Consider the following 23,534-nt stretch of genomic DNA (forward strand, 5'->3'; position numbering starts at 1 on the left):
AGCAGGGAGCCAGATCAAATACAGAACAGTTGGAATTCAAATCTGCACTCAGTCTGGTCTGCCAGTGTCACAAGCATGGCTTTACCTGCCATACCACAATGCCAGCTTGCAAAGCTAGGATTTCTGCTGTATTACCTGGGAAGTATATACAGTAATGATTAATGCTGCAGCTTCTAGGCCTAGAGTGCTTATCTTTAAAGCATTAATGTCACTTACTGGATCTTGGAAAAGTTTTTTAACTTCTCTGCCTTCATTTTCTTATGTGGATTGTGTGAAAATAATAATCATGACTTACTCATTGGAAGAAGTGAATTAATATCTAGTATGTAGAAGAGTGCTTGACATCAAATATTCAGTGAATGTTAGCTGTTGTGACTACTGTAGAATGAATACCCCCTCCACTGGTTACCACCACTGCCTTATCATAGTTTTTGATTTCCAGAACCAGACAGCTACCAGCTTGATTTTCTTTTACTATTGGCGTTTGGGGCTGTGTTCCTGGAGCAGCCATTTTGAAGATTCTGGTGATGTTCTTGGTTTATTTGCAGAACAAGACAGTGGAGAAAGTGAGAAAAGGAGAAAAAAGAAGAAAGGTACCAAGAGGAAACGAGATGGAAAGGGTCAAGAAGAAGGGACCTTGGCTTATGACCTGAAACTAGATGACATGCTTGACCGCACCTTGGAGGATGGTGCCAAGCAGCATAACCTAACGGCAGTCAATGTTCGGAACATCCTTCATGTGAGCAAAACTGGGCCAGTTGTGTAATTGGAATGGAATCTTTTCATGCAAAGCACAGAAAAATACTCAACAAATTCTTTTTTTTTTTTTTTTTTTTTTTAAGATTTATTTATTTATTCTGAAAGAGTTACAAAGGAAGGAAAAGACAGAGATCTTCCATCTGCTGGTTTACTCGCCAGATGGCTGCAGTAGCCAGTCCTGGCTGGCCAGGCCGAAGATAGGAGCCAGGAACATCATCCAGCTCTCCCAGCATGTGTGCAAGGGCCCAAACACTTGGGCTATTTTCTGCTACCTTCCCCAGGCCATTAGCAGGGAGCTTGATGAGGAGTAGAGCAGACATTACATGAACTGGTGCCAATATGGAATGCTGGTATTAAAGGCAGCAACTTTACCTGCTATGCCACAGGCCAGCCCCCTCAGCAAAAATTTCACTTCTGTTTTCTGCATTACTGATTTTATGGATTTACCTGACATTACATGTGAATCTTAATTCTTTAATCTAGGATCTTGCCTCCCACAGAGACAAGAATTCTAAACAGAGGCATAGTAACATGCACAAGTGAGAACAGGATTTATTTCTAAGTGAGAGAATGAATGTACATTCACACGTGAGTGTGGGCCACCCCACACTGAGAAATACCTGTCATGAGTGTGCCAGAGGCTTGCCCATGAAAGAAAGAGATAGGGAGAGAGAAGGAAAAGTATCTCCAAGTGTGGTCCATGGCTAAAAGAACCTTCTCCCTCCCTCCCCTTTCTCAGCTTGTTTTATAAGGTGGGGGTGGTACCGCTTTAATCGGATAAACAAACAAGGTGGTTTCTTAGCATGATTGAAGCCTTTTGGGATACTCTCATGTAGAATTTAAATTCCATGTGGTCATGATTGTGTCTCGTTCAGGTTCTGGATGAGATGCGGGTGTACATTCTGGGAAGGTGGGTGAATAAAGCTGACAGTTAAAGAGATAACCATTATATTGCAGGGCTGCAAGAATTCAGGCTCACCTAAACCTGATTAATGGCCTAATTATTACCATGGCAACAAAACATTTTATATTTCAATATAGCTTTCTCTTTTACTTAGCACAGTGTGAAATCTGAACATGGTGTTCAAAAAGAGCTAAATTGAAAAGATAAGCCATCGCTCTGCTTCCTTCTTGAGTGTTTATTGTTTAGCATATTTGAAGATGGTAATGTCCATGGTGGATTTGCTCTTCTATGAGATCTGATGAGCTGTCCAGTTAGTAGTTCTCCTATAGTACTTTGCCCATATGAAAATGTTGTTCTTGATATGTAAGTGTTTGTAGAGTCCTTGCTGTTTGTTACTCTTTTATGCATAGAGACTCTATGTGAGCCATTACTGTTTCTAGCGCTGCTGATGAGATGAGTCCATTTGCTGCTGCATCTGTCAAGCTGTACACTTCTGCCAAAACTTGGCTTCTTCTTTACTTTCAGTTGCCTTACCTCACCCAGCTAGCTGTCATTTATCACGTGCATATGTGTAGCAGAGTTCCTTAGAGATGCATATTGTCTAGATGACAAGCCCTTGTTGCTTAAAGTGAAATTTCATCTTTCTCCAGGAAGTAATCACAAATGAGCACGTGGTAGCTATGATGAAAGCAGCCATCAGTGAGACAGAAGACATGCCAATGTTTGTGAGTAGTTGATTGTTACTCTTTAGATCTCATGGAATAGAGTTATCTATAAACTGGCGAAGTATAGGAAGTCACTTGGGAAGTTATAACGAATTTGATGTCTGGTGGCAACATTAGCATCTCAAAACCCAACTGTCACACTGGGATTTTTTTTTTACTGACTGTTTTCTTCCTATTTCCCCTAACATAGGAGCCTAAGATGACACGCTCTAAGCTGAAGGAAGTGGTGGAGAAAGGAGTGGTGAGTGCTCTGGTTTTTTTTATTTAGCATAGTAAATAGATTCTAATTCCAGGTTATTCATCTGGAAAAAATATAGGCAAAATTGTGGTTGAATTTGCCTCATTAAAGAATTATTTGTGAAAAGCAGGTAGAAAAGGAATATATAAAATGGTTATCATAGGCCTGCATCCCTCATGGGTGCTGTGGGCTCCTAGCTGTTCTGCTTCCAGAGGAAGATGGCCTGATTGCTTGGGCCCCTGCCACCAATGTGGCAGACCTACATGGAGTTTCTGGCTCCTAGCTTCTGCCTTGCCCAGCCCTGGCTTTTGTGGCCATTTGTGGAGTGAACCAGCAGATGGAAGATATCTCTCTCTCTCTCTCTCTTTCTTTCTGCCTTTGTCTTTGTAATTCTGCTTTTCGAGTAAGTTAATACATGTGTAATAATAATACATCTAACCCTGAAAGGCAGGGTTAGAGAGCCGAGAGAGAGAATGAGATCTTCATTCCTGGTTCACTCCCAAAATGGTCTCAAGGGCCAGGGCTCGGCTGGGCCAGGCTGAAGCTAGGAGCCTGGAATTCCAGCCAAATGCCTTACGTGGGTGGCAGGGGCCCAAGAATTCAGGTGATCTTCTGCTGCAAGGAGCTAGATAAGAAGTGGAGTAGCTAGAACTGAAACCAGTGCTCATATGGAATCATGGGGTGCTGATTATCACAGGCAGTGACTTAACCCAGATGAGCAGTGGTGGCAGTGGGAGTTGAGGGGTGGTGGTGGAGAGGAGTGCCAAGAAATAGATTCTTTTTCTTCCATCAAGCTTTGACAGGATTTGAGAACATGCCCTCAGGGATAGCCAGTATCTGTAGATCTCTGCAGCTGTTTGTTAATTAGATAACTTTTGTGATGGTAAAGAAGAGATAAAAATGACAAGCAATGTAGCTAGTGAGATAATTATTTATATTCTTTCTTGATAGGTAATTCCAACATGGAATATTTCACCAATTAAAAAGGCCAATGAAATTAAGGTAAACTTGAAAATGGCAATTGTTATTCTTTTCCAGAAAGACTTCATCAACTTTGAAACCCAAGTGCTTCCTTTCTTTTGTTAACATTTTTTTTGGCCTATCTTTCTTTAATTCCGGCTTTGGATTTTTCCATTCCATTTTTCTTAGATTCGCATCACACAGACTTATTTTAACCCTGCCTCATATAATTTGCTTTAGCACATTACACATCTTAGGATTTGTTTTTCTGCCCTGCTTTCCCCCCTTATTTTCCAAATATGTGTGTTTTGTGTTTCCCATCATTCCTCCATTTCTTTCTAATTATCCTAATGTAGCCGCCTCAGTTTGTGGATATCCACCTTGAAGAAGATGACTCCTCAGATGAAGAGTACCAGCCAGATGATGAAGAGGAAGATGAGACTGCCGAAGAGGTAAGTAGGTATCTGTTGGTGATAAGAAGAAATTTGGCTTAAGCAATAAGGTGTACTCTGCATCCCTGGTTATGTTACCTGTTCTGTAGAAAGGATTCAGGCATTATCGTTTTTTTGCTATGAGGTGTTTTTCTGCTCTTCATACTTACTTAATGTTTTCTTTTTTTACCTATTATATTATGAAATATAACACAGAAATGTGCACAGAATAAAATTTAGTTTATATGATTATAATGCGAATCTTCATGAAGCTTCCTCCTACAGCAAGAATTATAACATTACCAGGATAACTCCTCTGTGCCCTTCCCTGTCAGAATGACCTCCCATCACCCAAAGATAATCACTATCCTGATTTTTTTTGGGTAATTGTTTCCATGCTTTTCTTTATGGTTATGACATTTAAATATGCATCTCTATACCTGTAGCTCAGTTTTGATTGTTTTCAAACTTTTTATATAAATGGACTGAGAGTGTGTTTGTTTTTGTTCCTGACTTTTTTTTTGTTCAACATTATGCTTTTGAAGTTTGTCTGTATTATCACTTACAGCCTTATTCATTTTCATTGCTTCATTAATATTTTCTTTGACCTGTTCATTAATGTGTTCTTGGACTTATTTGTAAAAGGACTTTAAACTATTGGCTTATACTTTTACAGAGTTAAAATGCAAATGAAGATAATGATCTGATCACTGTCCCCCCCTAAAAGATATTAAACTTCTATTTAAGTTTTATTTTCTCTTTACTTGGACAAATTGAGTGATTGATTTTTGTGATTCTCTTGCAATACTTCAAAGTCAGTGAATTGAGGCAGGGGGCATAAATATAAAAGTGAACTGGACTTTTTTTATAGAGCTTGCTGGAAAGTGATGTTGAAAGCACTGCTTCATCTCCACGAGGGGCAAAGAAATCCAGATTGAGGCAGTCTTCTGAGATGACTGAGACAGACGAGGAGAGTGGCCTGTTACCAGAGGTAAATCAGCACCTTACAACGGGGATGAGGTTGATGTTGCTGTAAAGTTAGATTGTTTATTTGTGATGATTCTGGGCTGTCATTGTTTTTCAAAGTCTCTTATGTCATTGAACAATTATGTAATAAGGGAGAGCTTTTCTGAGTTCTCATCCAAAAATGTGGAACCAGCAGTTTCTTTTCTTCTACTTTTTTCTTCTCTCATACCATAATGTTGTCCTAAAGCATTTTTATTAGGTTCTGAGCTTTTTGTAACTTAAGTAACATTCTGTTGGTTTCCCTGGAAATAATATGAAACCTAGTTAGGTTAGTCTAGTACTTGACAGTACTTTAGTTTGCAAAGGAAAGGATCAGTAGTATCTGGAAGTATGGAAGGCCCTCTTCTTTCTTGCCTGTCCCCCCCCCCCCCCCCATCTCTCCTTTTTTTTTTTGTCTCTTTCAATCAGGCTGAGAAAGTTACCACACCTGCCATTAGGCACATCAGTGCTGAGGTGGTACCCATGGGGCCCCCGCCCCCTCCCAAGCCAAAACAGACTAGGGATAGCACTTTCATGGAGAAGCTGCACGCGGTAGATGAAGAGCTGGCTTCCAGTCCAGTCTGCATGGATTCTTTCCAGGTAAACCTTGTAACTAAATCACTGAGAAAGTCCAATGTAGTAATTTAGCTGTTGCTCAGATGGACAAGAAAGAGGGATAAATACTACATTCTTATATAACAAGTAAGAGCCCTGAAACTGTCAGTTCTTTTTCAAGGTTTATTTATTTGAAAGGCTAAATGACAGAGAGGGAAAGAAAGATGTCTTCCTTATACTAGTTCAATCCCCAAATGCCTACAATAGCCGTGAATGGAGCAGGCTGAAGCCAGGAAGCAGGAACTCCATCTGGGTTGTAGGTGGGAGGAACCCAAGTACTTGGGCCATCATTCACTTTCTTCTAGGCACATTAGTGGAAAGCTATATTGGAAATGGAGGTGAGGCTTGATTCTAGAATCTGGTAGAGGATGCGGGTGTCCCAAGCAGTGGATTAACTCACTGTTGCTCCACAATGCCAACCCCAAATCGTTAGATACTCTGTTCGGTTTGTGTTATTTAATGTTAAGTAATAATGGCATTCTTTCTAAGGAAGGCATAAAGTATGCTTAGAGACCATCTTAAAATGTGAAACAGGAGCAACATCACCTAGATTAACCTGTATTAACCTTTTACCACAGTGGCTTTATCATTCTCTTTGTCTATACACACATTTATTTTTCTAAATAATTTTAGAGTATAGTTATAGTTTTTTTTTTTTAAGATTTATTTATTTATTTGAAAGGCAGAGTTATAGAGAGGCAGAGAGGAGGTCCTCCATCCACTGGTTCACTCCCCAGATAGCCACAATGGCTGGAGCTGTGCTGATCTGCAGCTAGGAGCTTCATTGGGGTCTCCCACACGGGTACAGAGGCCCAAGGACTTGAGCCATCTTCTCCTGCTTTCCCAGGCCATAGCAGAGAACTGGATCAGAAGTGAAGCAGCTGGGACTCGAACCAGCCGCCCATATGAGATGCTGGCACTGTAGGCCATGGCTTTACCCACTGTGTTACAGCGCCAGTGCCTATATGTTACAGTTATAATTTTCTTCTACCCCTAAGTGCTTATATTATGTATTTCCTAAAATTGAGTCCATTCTCTTATGTTATCATATAGTACAATTATCAAAATTAGATATCTGATCAGATTACCCTCTCAGATTTCCCAGTTTCAATAATGCCCTTTTTTTTTTTTTAAAAGATTTATTTTATTTATTTGAAAGAGTTACAGAGAGAGGTAGAGACAGAGAGAGAGGACTTCCATCCACTGGTTCACTCTCCAGATGGCTGCAATGGCTGGAGCTGTGCCAGTCCGAAGCCAGGAGCCAGGAGCTTCTTGTGGGTCTCCCAAGTGGGTGCAGGGACCCAAGGGCTTGGGCCATCTTCTCCTGCTTTCCTAGGCGATAGCAGAGAGCTGGATCGGAAGAGGAGCAGCCGGACTAGAACCAGCGCCCCTATGGGATGCTGGCGCTTCAGGCCAGGCCTTTAACCCGCTGTGCACAGCCTTGGTCCCTCAATAATACCCTTTATAGCTAAAGGGTGAATTTTATGGCATATGAATTATGTATCAATAGAGCCATTGTGTTTCTGAAATACTGGTTTCAAACTGATGTAATTTTTCTTAAAATTTCTGAAACAATAGTAAACCCAAATTGTTTACAGCAGAAATTTTGTGGTTTAAAGTAGGATAATCACAGAGCACTTAATGAGATTTAGAGAATTTGGAAGCCTTATTCACTCAGTGACTTTTTTCCCCTCTGTTGCTTAGCCCATGGATGACAGTCTCATTGCATTCCGCACCCGTTCTAAGATGCCCCTGAAAGATGTTCCCCTGGGCCAGCTGGAGGCGGAGCTCCGAGCTCCTGACATTACTCCTGATATGTATGACCCCAACACAGCAGACGATGAGGACTGGAAGATGTGGCTGGGGGGACTGATGAATGATGATGTGGGGAATGAGGGTGAGTGTCTCGTTTACATTTACTCCATCTGTATAGTAAAATTTTCATTAATTGAAAGCTTAAAAATGAAGTGTTTTGGGTTTATTGCTTTTAATTTGCATTTAACATAATTCGCCTTAAATCAATAGTTAATTTTCTTTTTTTCATTCTGAATTTCTTTGGGAATCTTTTGAATGTCAAATATCTTCCCTTGAAACATAAATGTAGTTACCACAATTTTATTTTTATTTGAAAGAGTTAGCAGAAAAGAGAGACAGAGAGAGATATCTTCCATCTGCTGGTTCAATCTCCAAATGGTTGCAATGGCCAGGTCTAGACCATGCCAATGCCAGGAACCCAGAACTCCATCTGGGTCTCCCATGTGAATGGCAGGGGTCTAAGTATGTGAACCATCTTCCTCTGCCTTCCTAGGCTCATTAGCAGGTGGAGTGACCAGGACTTGATCCAGCACTCATATGGTATGTTGGCATTGCAGGTTACAGCTTTAACTCTTGAGTGCCATTTTTTTTGCAATATAATTTTATCTATGAAATCATGAGATTATAGTAGTATATCAAAATATTATGTCAATTAAGGGTCTTTGTGACACAGGTGGAAGTATCCTAACTATCTTGATGAAGTCAAGTAAAATCAGACTTTGAGAATAGCACAATAACCTACAGTAGGGGTGGGAGTTTGGCACAGCATTTAGGCTGCTGCTTGGGACTCCTGCCTTCCGTATGTGAATGCCTGGGTTCATGTCCTGGCTCTATTTTTGCTTCTTGCTTCCTGCTAACGTGAACCCCAGGAGGCAGCAGGTGATGGCCCAAATAGGTAGCTCCCTGCCACCTTTGTAAGAGACCTCGATTGAGTTCCTGACTCCTGGTTTCAGCCTGGCCTAGACCCAACTGTTGCAGGTATTTGGGGATGAACCAGTGGATGGAAGATATCTTTATGTGTCTTTCCTTTTTTGAAAACAGTGACTAGGAAGAAAGGAGGCAAATGTATGGAATTGACGTGAGTTAGTGTGGTAGCTAATGCAGGATATATACTCTAGAGTTTTTTTTTGTTTCTCTGTTTTAAGAGTAATACATGTGGCCGGCGCCGCGGCTCACTAGGCTAATCCTCCGCCTAGCGGCGCCGGCACACCAGGTTCTAGTCCCAGTCGGGGCGCCAGATTCTGTCCCAGTTGCCCCTCTTCCAGGCCAGCTCTCTGCTGTGGCCAGGGAGTGCAGTGGAGGATGGCCCAAGTGCTTGGGCCCTGCACCCCATGGGAGACCAGGAAAAGCACCTGGCTCCTGGCTCCTGCCATCGGATCAGCGCAGTGCGCCGGCCGCAGCGCGTCGGCCGCGGCAGCCATTGGAGGGTAAACCAACGGCAAAGGAAGACCTTTCTCTCTGTCTCTCTCTCTCACTGTCCACTCTGCCTGTCAAAAAAAAAAAAAAAAAAAGAGTGATACATGTGGTTGGTATAAAGAAAATACTTACATTGTATAAAGAAAATTATTAAAGCCTTCCCCATGATGATAATTTCATATCCCAGAGAGATCACTGATAATATGTTGAGATATATCTGAGAGTTTTTTTTTTTTTTTGACAGGCAGAGTGGACAGTGAGAGAGAGAGAGACAGAGAGAAAGGTCTTCCTTTGCCGTTGGTTCACCCTCCAATGGCCGGCGCGCTGCGGCCGGCGCACCGCGCTGATCTGAAGGCAGGAGCCAGGAGCCAGGTACTTCTCCTGGTCTCCCATGGGGTGCAGGGCCCAAGCACTTGGGCCATCCTCCACTGCACTCCCTGGCCACAGCAGAGAGCTGGCCTGGAAGAGGGGCAACCGGGACAGAATCCGGCGCCCCGACCGGGACTAGAACCTGGTGTGCCGGCGCCGCTAGGCGGAGGATTAGCCTAGTGAGCCGTGGCGCCGGCCTATATCTGAGAGTTTTAAAAACTCGTATGTAGGCCAGCGCCACGGCTCAATAGGCTAATCCTCCACCTGCAGCGCTGGCACACCGGGTTCTAGTCCTAGTCGTGGCGCCGGATTCTGTCCTGGTTGCTCCTCTTCTAGTCCAGCTCTCTGCTATGGCCCGAGAGTGCAGTGGAGGATGGCCCAAGTCCTTGGGCCCTGCACCCTCATGGGAGACCAGGAGAAGCACCTGGCTCCTGGCTTTAGATCAGCACGGTGCACCGGCCGCAGCGCGCCAGCTGCAGCGGCCATTAGGGGGTGAACCAACGGAAAAAGGAAGACCTTTCTCTCCGTCTCTCTCTCTCGCTGTCCACTCTGCCTGTCCAAAAAAAAAGAAAAACTCGTATGTAGCGTATGTAGTGTTTTTTTTTTTTTTTTTTTTTTTTTTTTAAGATTTATGTATTTATTTGAAAGGCAGAGTTACAGAGAGAGAGTGAGAAAGATTGTTCTTCTGCTGGTTTGCTCACCAAATGGCTCCAGGGAACTGGATTGGAAGTGGAGTATCCAGGACTTGAACCATCGCTCATGGCATTCTGGCGTTGCAAGTGGTGGGTTAGCCCCCTGCACCACAACATCAGTCCCCTGTTATTCTTTCTCATATGAGTCTGGACTTCAGAGTTTTCTGTTACCCACCCATACTTTTGTATGCAGCTATCCCCTGGAAAAATGTACCTATCTACATAAATGAGACTTAAGAAAAAGCTATTAGTTTTTATTTATTTGAAAGGCTGAGAGACAGAGACAGACAAACAGCTTCCATCCATTGGTTTACTCCCAAAATGCCCAAAATAGCAGGCCAGGCCGAAGCCAGTAGCCTGGAACTCACTTGCTGCCTCCTAGGATGTGTAAAATTGGAAGGAAGCTCAGCTGGAACACAAACCCAGGACCCAGTTTAATATATTTTTTTTAAGATTTATGTATGTATTTGAAAGTCAGAGTTACACAGAGAGAGAAGCCTTCCATGCACTGGTTCACTCCCTAACTGGCCGCAAAAACCAGAGCTGGGCCGATCTGAAGCCAGTGTCCAGGCCCAAGGACTTGAGCCATCCTCTACCAGTCTCCCAGGCCACAGCAGAGAGCTGGATTGGAAGTGGAGCAGCTGGGACTCCAACTGGTGCCCATATGGGATGCTGGCACCGCAGGCGGAGGCTTTAACACAATACACCACAGCGCCAGCCCTCCAGTTTAACATTCTGAGAACATGTCTCAGTCAGAGGTCTCATAGGAAACTAAACCACCATTCTTTATTTATTTTTCAAAGATTTATCCATTTACCTGAAAGAGCCACACAAAGAGAGGAGAGGCAGACAGAGAGAGAGAGAGAGAGAGGTCTTCCATCCGCTAGTTCACTCCCCAGTTGGCTGCGATGGCTGGAGCGGTGCTGATCCAAAGCCAGTAGCCAGGAGCTTCCCCCAGGTCCCCCATGTGGGCACAGGGGCACAAGGACTTGTGCCATCATCCACTGCCCTCCCAGGCCACAGCAGAGAGCCAGACCAGAAGTGGAGCAGCCCAGCCTCAAACTGGTGCCCACATGGGATGCTAATGCCTCAGGCCAGGGCATTAACCTGCCATGTCACAGTGCTGGCCCCCACCATTTTTTAAAAAATTTGTTTTTTAAAAAGTTATTTTTATTTTGTTTGAAAGAGAAAGTGTGTATGTGTGCGCGTGCATGAACAGAGAGAGAGAGAGACATATTAGGTCAGTTTGAAACTAGGAGTCAGGTGTTGTACAGTGTAATATTTTATCCATTTTAGTATTTTCTCTTTGTTTTGTTCTAGTACTATTGGTTGAACTCTGTAATTAACACACAATTATTCTTAGGTGTTTAAATTTTAACTGAAAAGTGATCCCTGTTAAATATAAGAGTGGGAATAAAAGAGGGAGGAGACGTACAATTTGGGACATGCTCAATCGGACTTGCCCCAAATGGTGGAGTTAGAATCATGCCAGGGGATCCCAATACAATCCCATCAATGTGGCATGTACCAATGCCATCTCACTAGTCCAAGTGATCAATTTCAGTTCACAATTGATCACACTGATAGGTCTAAGAATCAAAGGAATCACACAAACAAGACTAGTGTCTGCTAATACTAGCTGATAGAATAAAAAAGGGAGAGAACGATCCATCATGAGAAGCGGGATACACAGTAGACTCATAGAATGGCAGATGTCCTAAATAGCACTCTGGCCTCAGAATCAGCCCTTAAGGCATTTGGATATGGCTGAAGAGCCCATGAGAGTATTTTAGGCATGGAAAGCCAAGACACCCTGGAAAAAAAAAAAAAAAAAGAAGAAGAAGACTTAAATGGAAGATCTCTGTGAGTGAGATCCCAGTGGAAAGAATGGGGCCATCAAAGAAGGAGGTACCTTTCTCTGAAGGGAGGAGAGAACTTCCACTTTGACTATGACCCTGTCAGTGTAAGACGAAGTTGGCGAACTTAAAAGGCTTCCATAGCCTTGGTGACTCATGACTAGAGCCTAGGGAGATTACTGACGCCATAAACAAGAGTGTCAAATTGTTAAGTCAACAGCAGGAGTCACCGTGTACTTACTTCTCATGTGGGATCTGTCCTTAGTGTGTTGTCCAATGTGAAGTAATGCTATAACTAGTACTGAAATAGTATTTTACACTTTGTGTTTCTGTGTGGGTGCAAACTGATGAAATCTTTACTTAATATTTACTGAATTGATCTTCTGTATATAAAGATAATTGAAAATGAATCTTGATGTGAATGGAATGGGAGAGGGAGCGGGAGATGGGAGGGGTATGAGTGGGAGGGAAATTATGGGGGGGAAGCCATTGTAATCCATTAACTGTACTTTGAAAATTTATATTTACTAAATAAAAGATAAAAAAAAAAAAAGAAGCTAGGGGTCAGGAACTCAGTCTGGGTTTCCCACATGGGTGGCAGGAACTCCACTACTCAGCTGCCTCCCAGGGTGTGACTTAGCACAAAGCTGGAATCAGTAGCCAAGATGGGACTCAAACCCGGGTATTCTGATATGGCATGTGACAGTCTGAAACTGTGACTTGACTTCTGCACCAGTTGCCTGCCCCTAAATCATTTTCTTTAAAAAAGGATGTAACTTTTCATAAGCAAGCTCTGCTTCCTGGCTTTGGCCTAGGATAGTACAAAGTACTGCTAGGAAATCCAGAGAGTTCTGATAGTCTTAGTAGTAGTAGCTGCTTTGTTCCTCATTTTTATCACATTGGTTCAAAGAGCTGAGACGGTAGCTATTTGGGGGAAAGGCCAGAGGGAGTTGGCTTTCAGGATTTGGGGAGTCTAGGATAATGTTTCTCACAGTGATTCATAGCACTTGAAATCAGAATTGGCATTTAAAGATGTATTTGTTGGGTGGTGGTTACTAAAGATGTAGATTCCAGGGCTGCCTCTCCAGTCTTCTCAATCAGATTCTGTTGGGTATGATCTAGGAATCCAATTCTTATGTATCCTAAAGATTGGAAATATATTGGTCTAGGAAACGTGAAAGTATATGATGGAAATGAACAGATGGGTAGGAGGAGGGTGAAACACTTGGTTTTTTTTTTTTTTTTTTTTTGACAGGTAGAGTGGATAGTGAGAGAGAGAGAGACAGAGAGAAAGGTCTTCCTTTTTTGCTGTTGGTTCACCCTCCAATGGCCGCCACAGCTGGCGTGCTGTGGCCGGCGCACCGCGCTGATCTGAAGGCAGGAGCCAGGTGCTTCTCCTGGTCTCCCATGGGGTGCAGGGCCCAAGCACTTGGGCCATCCTCCACTGCCTTCCCTGGCCACAGCAGAGAGCTGGCCTGGAAGAGGGGCAACCGGGAAAGAATCCGGCGCCCCGACCGGGACTAGAACCCTGTGTGCCGGCGCCACAAGGCGGAGGATTAGCCTATTGAGCTGCGGTGCCGGCCTTGATTTTTTTTAGAAGATTTATTTCTCGCCTGGAGAAAGTAATTATGAGATAGTGCTGGAGGGACTTACTGACATAAGATCGGCTGGGTAGATGCTAACTTTTTTTTATTTTTTTTTATTTTTTATTTACTTGAAAGAGTGATAGAGAAGGAGAGGCAGAGACAGATCTTCTATCTACTGGTCACTCTCCAAATGGTCTCAAAGGCCAAATCTGGGCCAGGTTGGTGTCCCATGTTGGTGGCTGGAATCAAAGCATTTAGGCCATTATCCACTACCTTCTCAGACACGTTAGGAGGAAGCTGGATTGGAAGCAGAGGAGCCAGAGCTCGAACTGACTTTCTGATACAGGATACCAGCATTGCAAGCAGTGGCTTAACCCACTGCAGCATACTGCTGGCCCCAGATGCTGACGTTGTAAATTGGTCAAAAAATAATTAGACCCAAAGGGCAGAGTCTACAGTCAAGATGCTGAAGGTTAAGCTGAACTCAGAAAGAATCCTCCTAAATGTTTCTCAGCATCTTTGCCAAATGGATTCTCTGAGAATAATGTTTGCTGACCCGTTTGTATGCTGCGAACAAAAGATGTCTACTGCAGTTCTTGTATTCAAACAGATGGAGTCTAAACCTGTACATACTGCCCATGTCTCATTGTGTCTTCTTAGAACTGTCATTATTCATCACTGCTAATGAAGAACGTGCCATGCCAGGGACTTCTGCATCCCAAATCAGAGTGCCTGGATTGGAGTCTCAGCTATGCCTCTCATTCAGTTTTGTGCTATTGCACACCCTGGGAAGCAGCATGATGGCTTGAGTGCTTGGGTCCTTTCCATCCATGTGCGGGGATTGTGTTTGGGCTCCTAGTTTCAGCCTGGCCCAGCCTTGGCTATTTGGGGAGTGAACCAGTGGATGAAGGAGTTTTATTTTATTTTATTTTTTTAAGACTTATTTATTTGAAAGACAGAGTTACTGAGAGAGGGAGAGACAGAGAGATCTTCTGTTGCAGTTTCACTCCCCAAATAGCCACAACACCTAGGTCTGGGCCAGGCTGAAGCTAAGAGCCTGGAACTCTATCCAGCTATCCCACATGGGTGGTAGGGGACCAAGCATTTGGACCATTTTCTGATGCATTTCTGGGTATATCAGTAGGGAGCTATATTGGAAGCAGAGGAGCCAGGTCTCAAAGCCCATACCAGCTTCTGACATTGCTGGCAATGGCTTAATTAGTTTGTTTGTGTGTGTGTTTTTTTTTTTTTTTTTTTTTTTTTGGACAGACAGAGTGGACAGTGAGAGAGAGAGAGAAAGGTCTTCCTTCTGCCGTTGGTTCACCCTCCAATGGACGCCGCGGCTGGCACACCGCGCTGATCCAATGGCAGGAGCCAGGTGCTTATCCTGGTCTCCCATGGGGTGCAGGACCCAAGCGCTTGGGCCACTGCACTCCCGGGCCACAGCAGAGAGCTGGCCTGGAAGAGGGGCAACTGGGACAGAATCCGGCACCCCGACCGGGACTAGAACCGGGTGTGCCGCCGCCGCAAGGTGGAGGATTAGCCTAGTGAGCCGCGGCGCCAGCTTTAATTAGTTTTGCCATAAGATCTCTGTCTTTCTGTCTCTGTCTCTCTGATTAAAAAAAATGAATAAATGAAAAGATCAAACCAAAAGAACCTGCCAAAAAGATACTTATAGAAAGTTCTAGAGCCGGCGCCGTGGCTCAATAGGCTAATCCTCCACCTTGCGGCGCCGGCACACCGGGTTCTAGTCCCGGTTGGGGCGCCGGATTCTGTCCCGGTTGCCCCTCTTCCAGGCCAGCTCTCTGCTATGGCCAGGGAGTGCAGTGGAGGATGGCCCAGGTGCTTGGGCCCTGCACCCCATGGGAGACCAGGAAAAGCACCTGGCTCCTGCCAGGATCAGCGCGGTGCGCCGGCTGCAGCGGCGGCCATTGGAGGGTGAACCAACGGCAAAGGAAGACCTTTCTCTCTGTCTCTCTCTCTCACTGTCCACTCTGCCTGTCAAAAAAAAAAAAAAAAAAAAAAAAAGAAAAAAAAAAAAGAAAGTTCTATAAGGATTAGGGATACAAGGATTCTGTTCTTAAGGAGTTAAATAATTTTTATTGGTGAGATAATCCCATAGATAAATGAAAAACATTTGATATATAAATGTCTGTTAACAATGCAAATTAATATAAACTGAATATAAATAGTGAGTAAAGAATTATCAAACTGGGGAACTGGCCACCATCTGCGACACTGACATCCAATATAAGCACTGGTTCCAGTCTCTGCTGCTGCACCTCCAATCCAGAGCCCAATCCAGAGCCCTGCTAGTGTTTCTGGGAAAAGCAGTGGAAGATGACCCAAGTGACCCAAGTGCCTGGCCCTGTCCTGGCTGTTGTGGCCATTTGGGAAATGAACCCGTGAAAGGAGCATTTCTTTTTATTTCCATCTCTCTGTAATCTGCCTTTCAACTAAATAAATCTTTAATAAAAAACAGCAAAAAAACTTGATAGTTAAAGTTTATCAATACAACGATTCTGAATCAAAACTGTACATAAGGGGCCAGTGTTGTGGTTAGGCAGGTAAAGCCACCGCCTGCAGTGCTGGCATCCCATATGGGCGCTGATTCAAGTCCCTGCTGCTCCACTTCTAATCCAGCTCTCTGCTATGGCCTGGGAAAGCAGTAACAAATGGCCCAAGTCCTTGGGCTCCTACACCCTTGTGGGAAGACCCAGAGGAAGCTCCTGACTCCTGGCTTTGGATTGGCACAGCTCCAGCCATTGCGGTCATCTGGGGAGTGAACCAGTGGATGGAAGACCTGTCTCTCTGCCTCTCCTTCTCTTTCTGTGTAACTCTGACTTTCAAATAAATAAATAAATCTTAATTTAAAAAAACTATGTATGTACTTACACTCTGTTTTAAAAGAAGATTTTTATTTATTTGAGAGGTAGAGGTAGAGATAGATTCAATGGGAAAAACTTTTAATTTAGTTTTTCATTAATGTGCTGAAGTCTCCTTGTATTCTCTGTATGGAATCATGCATGTATTTATCTCAATATTTTTCCACAAAAATATATTATCTTATTCTGCCTCTGAAAATTGCTTCTTTTTGTTTACCTTTATATTTTAAAATTTTTTCCATTATGTTTCCTAGAGATTGCTCATATTCAATGAATACATTATTGTAAGGAATTCCATTACTCTCTCTAGGGTAGTCTTTTTGTTTGTTTTTAATTCAGTTTCTTAGTTGCACTAGCCAATTTCAAGTTCTTCATAGTCACGTGAGTCTGGTGGCTACTGTGTTGTAAAGTACATATATCTATGTAGTACATATATTTCTGCCATCACAGAAAGTTTTCTTTAGCACTGATCCACAACGCTATGTGGGGAAAAACATCACCTTAAATTCCATAGTAGAAGCCGGCGCTGTGGCATAGCATGTAAAAGCCGCCACCTACAGTGCCAGCATCCCGTGTGGGCACTGGTTCAAGTCCTGACTGCTTCTCTTCCAATCCAGCTCTCTACTTATGGCCTGGAAAAACAGTAGAAGTCCAAGTCCATGGGCCCCTGCACCCATGTGGGAGACCTGGAGGAGGCTCCAGGCTCTTGACTTCGAATCTTCCAGTTTCAGCCATTGCGACCATTTGGGGAATGTACCAGCATATGGAAGACCTTTCTCTGTTTCTCTCTCTGTAGCTCTACCTTTCAAATAAATGAATAGATCTTTAAAAAAAAAAAAAAACAAAAAAACCAAAAACTTCCATAATAGGACGCCTTCACAGTTTTATTTATTTATTTATTTGTTTTTGACAGGCAGAGTGGACAGTGAGAGAGAGAGACAGAGAGAGAAAAGTCTTCCTTTGCCATTGGTTCACCCTCCAATGGCCACCGCGGCCAGCGCACTGCGCTGATCCGAAGCCAGGAGCCAGGTGCCCTCCTGGTCTCCCATGCAGGTGCAGGGCCCAAGCACCTGGGCCATCCTCCACTGCACTCCCGGGCCACAGCAAGAGCTGTACTGGAAGAGGAGCAACCGGGACAGAATCTGGCACCCCGACCGGGACTAGAACCTGGTGTGCCGGCGCCGCAGGCAGAGGATTAGCCTATTGAGCTGCGGCGCCGGCCCGCCTTCACAGTTTTTTGATTCTCACCATTGTAGAGATAGTTTTTCATACTTGAAATTGTTATGTGTATATTAGATTATATGGTGCATTTGTCATGCATTATTGAACAGTTATAGAATGGTTACATGTTTACATTTTTAAACAGTTTATTTGATTTCATCTACTTGAAAGGTAGGGGAAAGAAAGAAAATGAATGAAAGAGAAATCTTGCATCTGCTGATTGATTCCCCAAATGTGTGCGACAGCTTGGGTTGGGCCAGGCTGAAACCAAGAGCTCAGAACTGCATTGAGGTCTTCCACTGGGTGGCACAGGCCTAAGCACTTGAGCCTTCATTCATTGCCTCCCAGGATGCATTAACAGAAAGCTAAATTGAAAGAGAAGTATCTGGGACTCAAACCAGTTCTCTGATAGGGGATCTGGGTTTCCTACCTGGGGACTTCACCTGCTATGCCACAATGCCTGCCCCTACATTTTAATTAATTAGTTAATTATTATTTATTTGAAAGGCAGGGAGACAGCAAGAGAGAGATAGATGCAGATAGAGAGTTCTATCCACTGGTTCAATCCCTAAATGCCCACAATAGCCAGGCTGGGACAGGCTGAAACTAGGAGCAAGGAACTCAGTTCAAGTCTCCCACATGGGTGACTAGGACCCAATTACTTGAGCCATCACCTGTTTCCTCTCTTGGGTGTATGTGAGCAGGAAGCTGGAATGTGGAGTAGAGCTGATCTGAAGTCAAGGTGCTCTTATAGTGGGATATAGGCGCTGATTCAAGTCCCTGCTGCTCCACTTCTAATCCAGCTCTCTGCTATGGCCTGGGAAAGCAGTAACAAATGGCCCAAGTCCTTGGGCTCCTACACCCTTGTGGGAAGACCCAGAGGAAGCTCCTGACTCCTGGCTTTGGATTGGCACAGCTCCAGCCATTGCGGTCATCTGGGGAGTGAACCAGTGGATGGAAGACCTGTCTCTCTGCCTCTCCTTCTCTTTCTGTATAACTCTGACTTTCAAATAAATAAATAAATCTTATGCATGCCAAATGCCTGTCCCTCCATTTTATATGTATATACTACTTTATCATATTAAGACATTATAATTTAGTCATCATTTTCTAATTTGGGGGAATTTTAGAAATTCTTTTATTCTCAATGTATTAATTTTAACTAATTTATTTGATAGGTAGAGTCAGGAAGGCAGGGTTGTGGGGCAGAGGTCTTTTATCCACTGGTTCAATCCCAGGATGGCTGCAATGGTCGGGGCTGGGCCAGGCTGAAGCCAGGAGCCAGGAGTTTCTTCTGGGTCTCCCACATGGGTACAGGGTCCCAAGCACTTAAGCTGTCCTCCACTGCTTTCCCAGGTACATCAGCAGGAAGTTGGATCAGAATTGGAGCAGCTGGGACTCAAACCAGCTCCCATATGTAATGCTGACACTGCAGGTGGTAGTTTAACTTACTGTACCAGAACACTGGCCCCCTCATCTATTTTTTTTTAAAGATTTATTCATTTATTTTTATTTGAAAGGCAGATTTATAAAGAGGCAGAGGCAGAACAAGAGGTCTTCCATCCGCTGGTCAGTCCCCAAATGGCTGTAATGGCCAGAGCTACACCGATCCAAAGCAGTATCTTAACTTCTGTGCCAATTACCTGCCCCAACATCTTTGTATAAATAGCTTTTTATAAAAAGTAATAATTTCATGAAATATAGTACTCAAAATGGGTTAATGAGACAAATCATGTTCATTATTTGGCTTTGAGGCAAATTGAGATATTTTTGTTTGATGGACACAAGGAAATTTTCATATTGGAGAGAATGAGTGAGATGAATCAGCTGTGGGAAATGATCTGTGCAGAGGCACCGAGGAAAAAATGAATTATGTAAAAAGTTAACAGTATATACTCTTTTTTTTTTTTTTTTTTTTTTTTTTTGACAGGCAGAGTGGACAGTGAGAGAGAGAGACAGAGAGAGAAAGGTCTTCCTTTGCCGTTGGTTCACCCTCCAATGGCCGCCGCTGCAGCCGGCGCACCGCGCTGATCCTGGCAGGAGCCAGGAGCCAGGTGCTTTTCCTGGTCTCCCATGGGGTGCAGGGCCCAAGCACCTGGGCCATCCTCCACTGCACTCCCTGGCCATAGCAGAGAGCTGGCCTGGAAGAGGGGCAACCGGGACAGAATCCGGCGCCCCAACCGGGACTAGAACCCGGTGTGCCGGCGCCGCAAGGTGGAGGATTAGCCTATTGAGCCACGGCGCCGGCAACAGTATATACTCTTTAAGGAGTGAGTAGTTAGCTTAGCAGTAAGATGCCCACATAGGAGTACCTGAGTTTTATTCCGGGATCCAGCTGCTGACTCCAATGTGCTACCACCCATGTGGGAGACCTGGATTGAGTTCTATTCTCCAGGCTTTGAGCTGGTCAGGGACTGTGATTGGCGTCTGTGGAGTGGACCTGGGGGATCTCTCGGTCTATATGTTTGCCTTTCAAATAAATGTTAGAATAAGGAATACATGTGCTATATGGAAACAGATTATTGTGATGTTAAAAATCTAAAGTTTTCAAAAAGAGGTGTGAGTTCAATGTTGGGAATGAGTGTCTGTAACTTTTTTCCCTAGATGAAGCAGATGACGATGATGACCCAGAGTATAATTTCCTGGAAGATCTTGACGAACCTGACACCGAGGATTTCCGCACTGATCGGGCAGTGAGAATCACCAGTGAGTCTGTCTGTGATGAGGCCTGCTCTTGATGGCCCCCATCTACTGTTGTTCACTTTGTAGATGTCAGGGAGTGAAGTTTGTGATTCATCCAGATTAGGACCTTTCTTCTCTATGCAGTTATTCCCATAATTCTTTCAATTTAGGTTATATTCAGAAAGCTTGTCAGGTTTCAGTTGTACATTCCACAGTGATTTATTGAATTCTTACTGCTTGTTGTGGATAATACTTGGGATATTAAGATGAATAAAATATGAGGTCTGTCCTGTAAGTCACTTAGCAGGGGGTACAAACAGAAAAAGTTAGGATACACAGTGACAGGTGGTAAGTACATTTTATATATTCCAGTGGCTTAAAAGGGGATGTCATCCTTAGTGTATGGTATGGAGAAGGGGGAAAGATTTAGGGAAGGGTTCACAAGATGAGATGTTTTATCTTAAATTCAAAGCAGGGACAAGACATGTTTGGGGAATGAGAGAAGAGTATTGCAAATAGAAGAGCCTTTGCCAACCATAAAAATGTAAAATAATAAACTATTTGGAAAATAGTAAGTAGCTTGATATAATTTGTGAATCAATGGTGGTAGAAAAAATAAGCAATGCGCAGATCTTGGAAAGTTTTTTCTCTCAAAAAGCTTTAAACAGGAAGTAATAGGAACTTACTAGGATTGTAGAAAGAGGATTTTTATTTAATCCCGGGTCAGTATATTGATTGGTTGGTTAAAGAGAACAAGATCGGGAGCATGGAAAACAATTTAGAATAACTTGGCTTGAGTCATTTTGTTTTTTTACGATTTATTTATTTATTTGAAAGAATTAGGGAGAGACAGACAGAGGTCTTCCATCTGCTGGTTCACTCCCCAAATGGCCTCAACTGCCAGGGTTGGCCGGGCTGAAGCTGGGATGCAGGAGCTTCATCTGGATCTCTCATGTGGGTGCAGGGGCCTAAAGCACATGGGCCGTCTTCCACTGCTTTCCCAGGCACATCAGCAGGGAGCTGGATCAGAAGTAGAAAAGCCAGGATTCGAACTGGCACCCACATGGGATGCCATCACTGCAGATGATGGTTTAATCAGCTGAGCTATAGTGCCAGCCCTGCTTGAGTCATTTTTTAAAAAATTTTATTCTTAGTTAATTTGCCAATTATTGAAAACATCCAAGTATGTTTCAGAAATCACTGATTTTGGAGGCCTGCACTGTGGCACAGCAGGTTAAAGCCCCAGCTGCAGCACCGGAATCCCATATGGGTGCTGGTTCGAGTCCTAGCTGCTCCATTTCCGATCCAGCTCTCTGCTATGGCCTGCACCCTCCTGGAAGACCTGGACAAAGCTCCTGCTCCTGGCTTCGAATCAGCCCAGCTCTGGCTGTTGTGACTATTTGGGGAGTGAACCAGCAAATGGAAGATTCTCTCTCTGCTTGTTCTTCTCTGTAACTCTACCTTTCAAATAAAGAAATAATGAAATCTTTAAAAATAGAAAAAAATCAATCACTGATTTTATTGAGTATATGCAGGTATTGGAGTAATGTACATAATGTGGAGAAGGCAAAGTTTTGGTTTTTGACGAAGTTATGGAGAGAGCATCATTAAGCATCCACAAGTTTTTACTGTGTGTCTTAGTGATGCCAAGTTTCAGGTCTTGTTCAGACAGGTAGTCTTTAAGCCGAATATAAACTGATTTTTAAAAATCCTAAATGTATAAGGTTAATGATAAGTTTAATCACCTATATTCTGTACAATTACCTTGAGAAAGCAGAATTTTGAGTCTGTCATCAGTTGGAGTGACAATCCCTTTCTGCTGTATTTCTGTATTATGTATTTAAAAGTCACGTGGTAGGAGGGAGGGAGAGAGAGTGCACATGCATATGCTGAACGTTCCTTCCCCAACCCTTGCAGCCCTCCCTTCACCTCCTCCCCAGGTACTCATTAACAGGAAGCTGGATTGGAAGTGGAGGCAGGAATCCATCTCAGGAACTCTGATACAGAATGTGGGCATCCCAAGCTGTGGCTTAACCCTCTGGGCCATAATGCCTACTCCCTCTTCCAGCCTTATATCTTCTATGGATTTCTGGAGTTTCTAAGTCATTGATGCTGTGTTAAGTATTTCAGGTCCACTAATGTGATCCTTCGACACACTGTCGAGACTTGTCTTTTGACTCTGGTACTCCGGGTTTGTACAGGCCAGCCAACAATGAAAAGTCATCTAACCAACCTGTTCTGCATGTCTTCCCACTGGAGCTTAGGCTTAGTGAGAATAGTGCTGTCTCCTGTTCTCATGTATCCCACATATTTAGAACAGAGATTGAGACATGGTTGCTGTTCAGTAAATGACTTTGTCAGATGCCTTGCTGAGAACATTTTTGTCTCCATAGTGTTCCCCCTTATTGCAAAATGAAACTAAAATTTGTGCCAACCGAATACTTTTTGACTTTTTTACAGAAAAGGAAGTGGAAGAGCTGTTTGAAACTGTGAGTAATGCTTTTTGAGTGAGAACATGGGATGGTGAAAGTAGATTGTCCAGCAAATTCTGTCCTTTGGTCCTGGGCTCCTCCCTCCAGAAGTGGGGTCTGACTGAGCTGTTCTCTTTCTTGTCCACCCAGCAAGGAATGTAGTGGGAAGAGAACTTTGCTAACTAGTAAGCTCTTGATTATTTATACGTAGATTATTCTTAGTAAATATTTTCCTTGTAAACTTCTGATGGCCTTTCCTGTAAGTTATACAACCTTAAAAATTGCCAACTAGTTTTAGACCACTCTGAGCCTTTTTCATAAGTTTGTCTCTTAACACATTTCTGTGTGAGAGGTTGATTTTTTTGTTATCTGAATTCTGTCCTTACCATTGCAAATGCCTGAAAGCCTTGTTTCTGGCATATTAGTTATTGCATGTTTGGCCTTGTAAGAGTTCTGAATTAAGGTTATAATGCATTCTGGGTGCCAGAATGCTTAGTCTTTTTTTTTTTTTTTTTTTTTTTTTTTTTTTTTTTTTAAAGATTCATGTGTTTGAAAGTCAGAGCTACAGAGAAAGAAAGAGATAGAGAGATTGATCTATGCTCTATACACTGGTTCACTCTTCTGATGGCTGCAAAAGCCAAAGCTGAGCCAGGCCAAAGCTAAGAACCCACAACTCCATCTGTGTTTCTCACCTGGGAGCAGTGGACCAATTGCTTGGGCCATCTTCTACTGCTTTCCCAGGCCATTAGCAGGGAGCTGGATCAGAATGGGAGCAACCAGGACTCAAACTGGTACCCACATGGGATGCTGGCACTCCAGGCAGTGGCTTTACCTGCTCGGTCACAATGCCAGCCCCAAAGTTTTGTAATCTAGTTTTCAGTTCCCCTTGTCACTGGTGGAATCA

The 23,534-nt window shown here is 43.5% G+C and overlaps 1 protein-coding gene across 7 annotated transcripts in view; it reads left to right on the top strand.

Annotated features, from left to right (window-relative positions):
- Nucleotides 1-23,534, top strand: part of LOC100350760 (GON-4-like protein) — a 79,660-nt gene that overhangs the window by 32,475 nt on the left and 23,651 nt on the right. For 6 of the 7 annotated variants that reach the window (XM_017345817.3, XM_070077564.1, XM_070077566.1 and 3 more), the window contains 10 exons: nt 549-739; nt 2,314-2,388; nt 2,579-2,629; nt 3,578-3,628; nt 3,943-4,038; nt 4,889-5,008; nt 5,452-5,622; nt 7,342-7,534; nt 20,082-20,183; nt 22,620-22,648. In XM_017345817.3, the coding sequence (XP_017201306.1) occupies nt 549-739; nt 2,314-2,388; nt 2,579-2,629; nt 3,578-3,628; nt 3,943-4,038; nt 4,889-5,008; nt 5,452-5,622; nt 7,342-7,534; nt 20,082-20,183; nt 22,620-22,648 (1,079 nt within the window). The remainder of the gene's footprint in view (nt 1-548; nt 740-2,313; nt 2,389-2,578; nt 2,630-3,577; nt 3,629-3,942; nt 4,039-4,888; nt 5,009-5,451; nt 5,623-7,341; nt 7,535-20,081; nt 20,184-22,619; nt 22,649-23,534) is intronic. The other variant, XM_070077565.1, reaches the window with a different exon arrangement.

Source organism: Oryctolagus cuniculus, chromosome 7 (genome assembly GCF_964237555.1).
Source record: "Oryctolagus cuniculus chromosome 7, mOryCun1.1, whole genome shotgun sequence".
NCBI lineage: Eukaryota > Metazoa > Chordata > Mammalia > Lagomorpha > Leporidae > Oryctolagus > Oryctolagus cuniculus.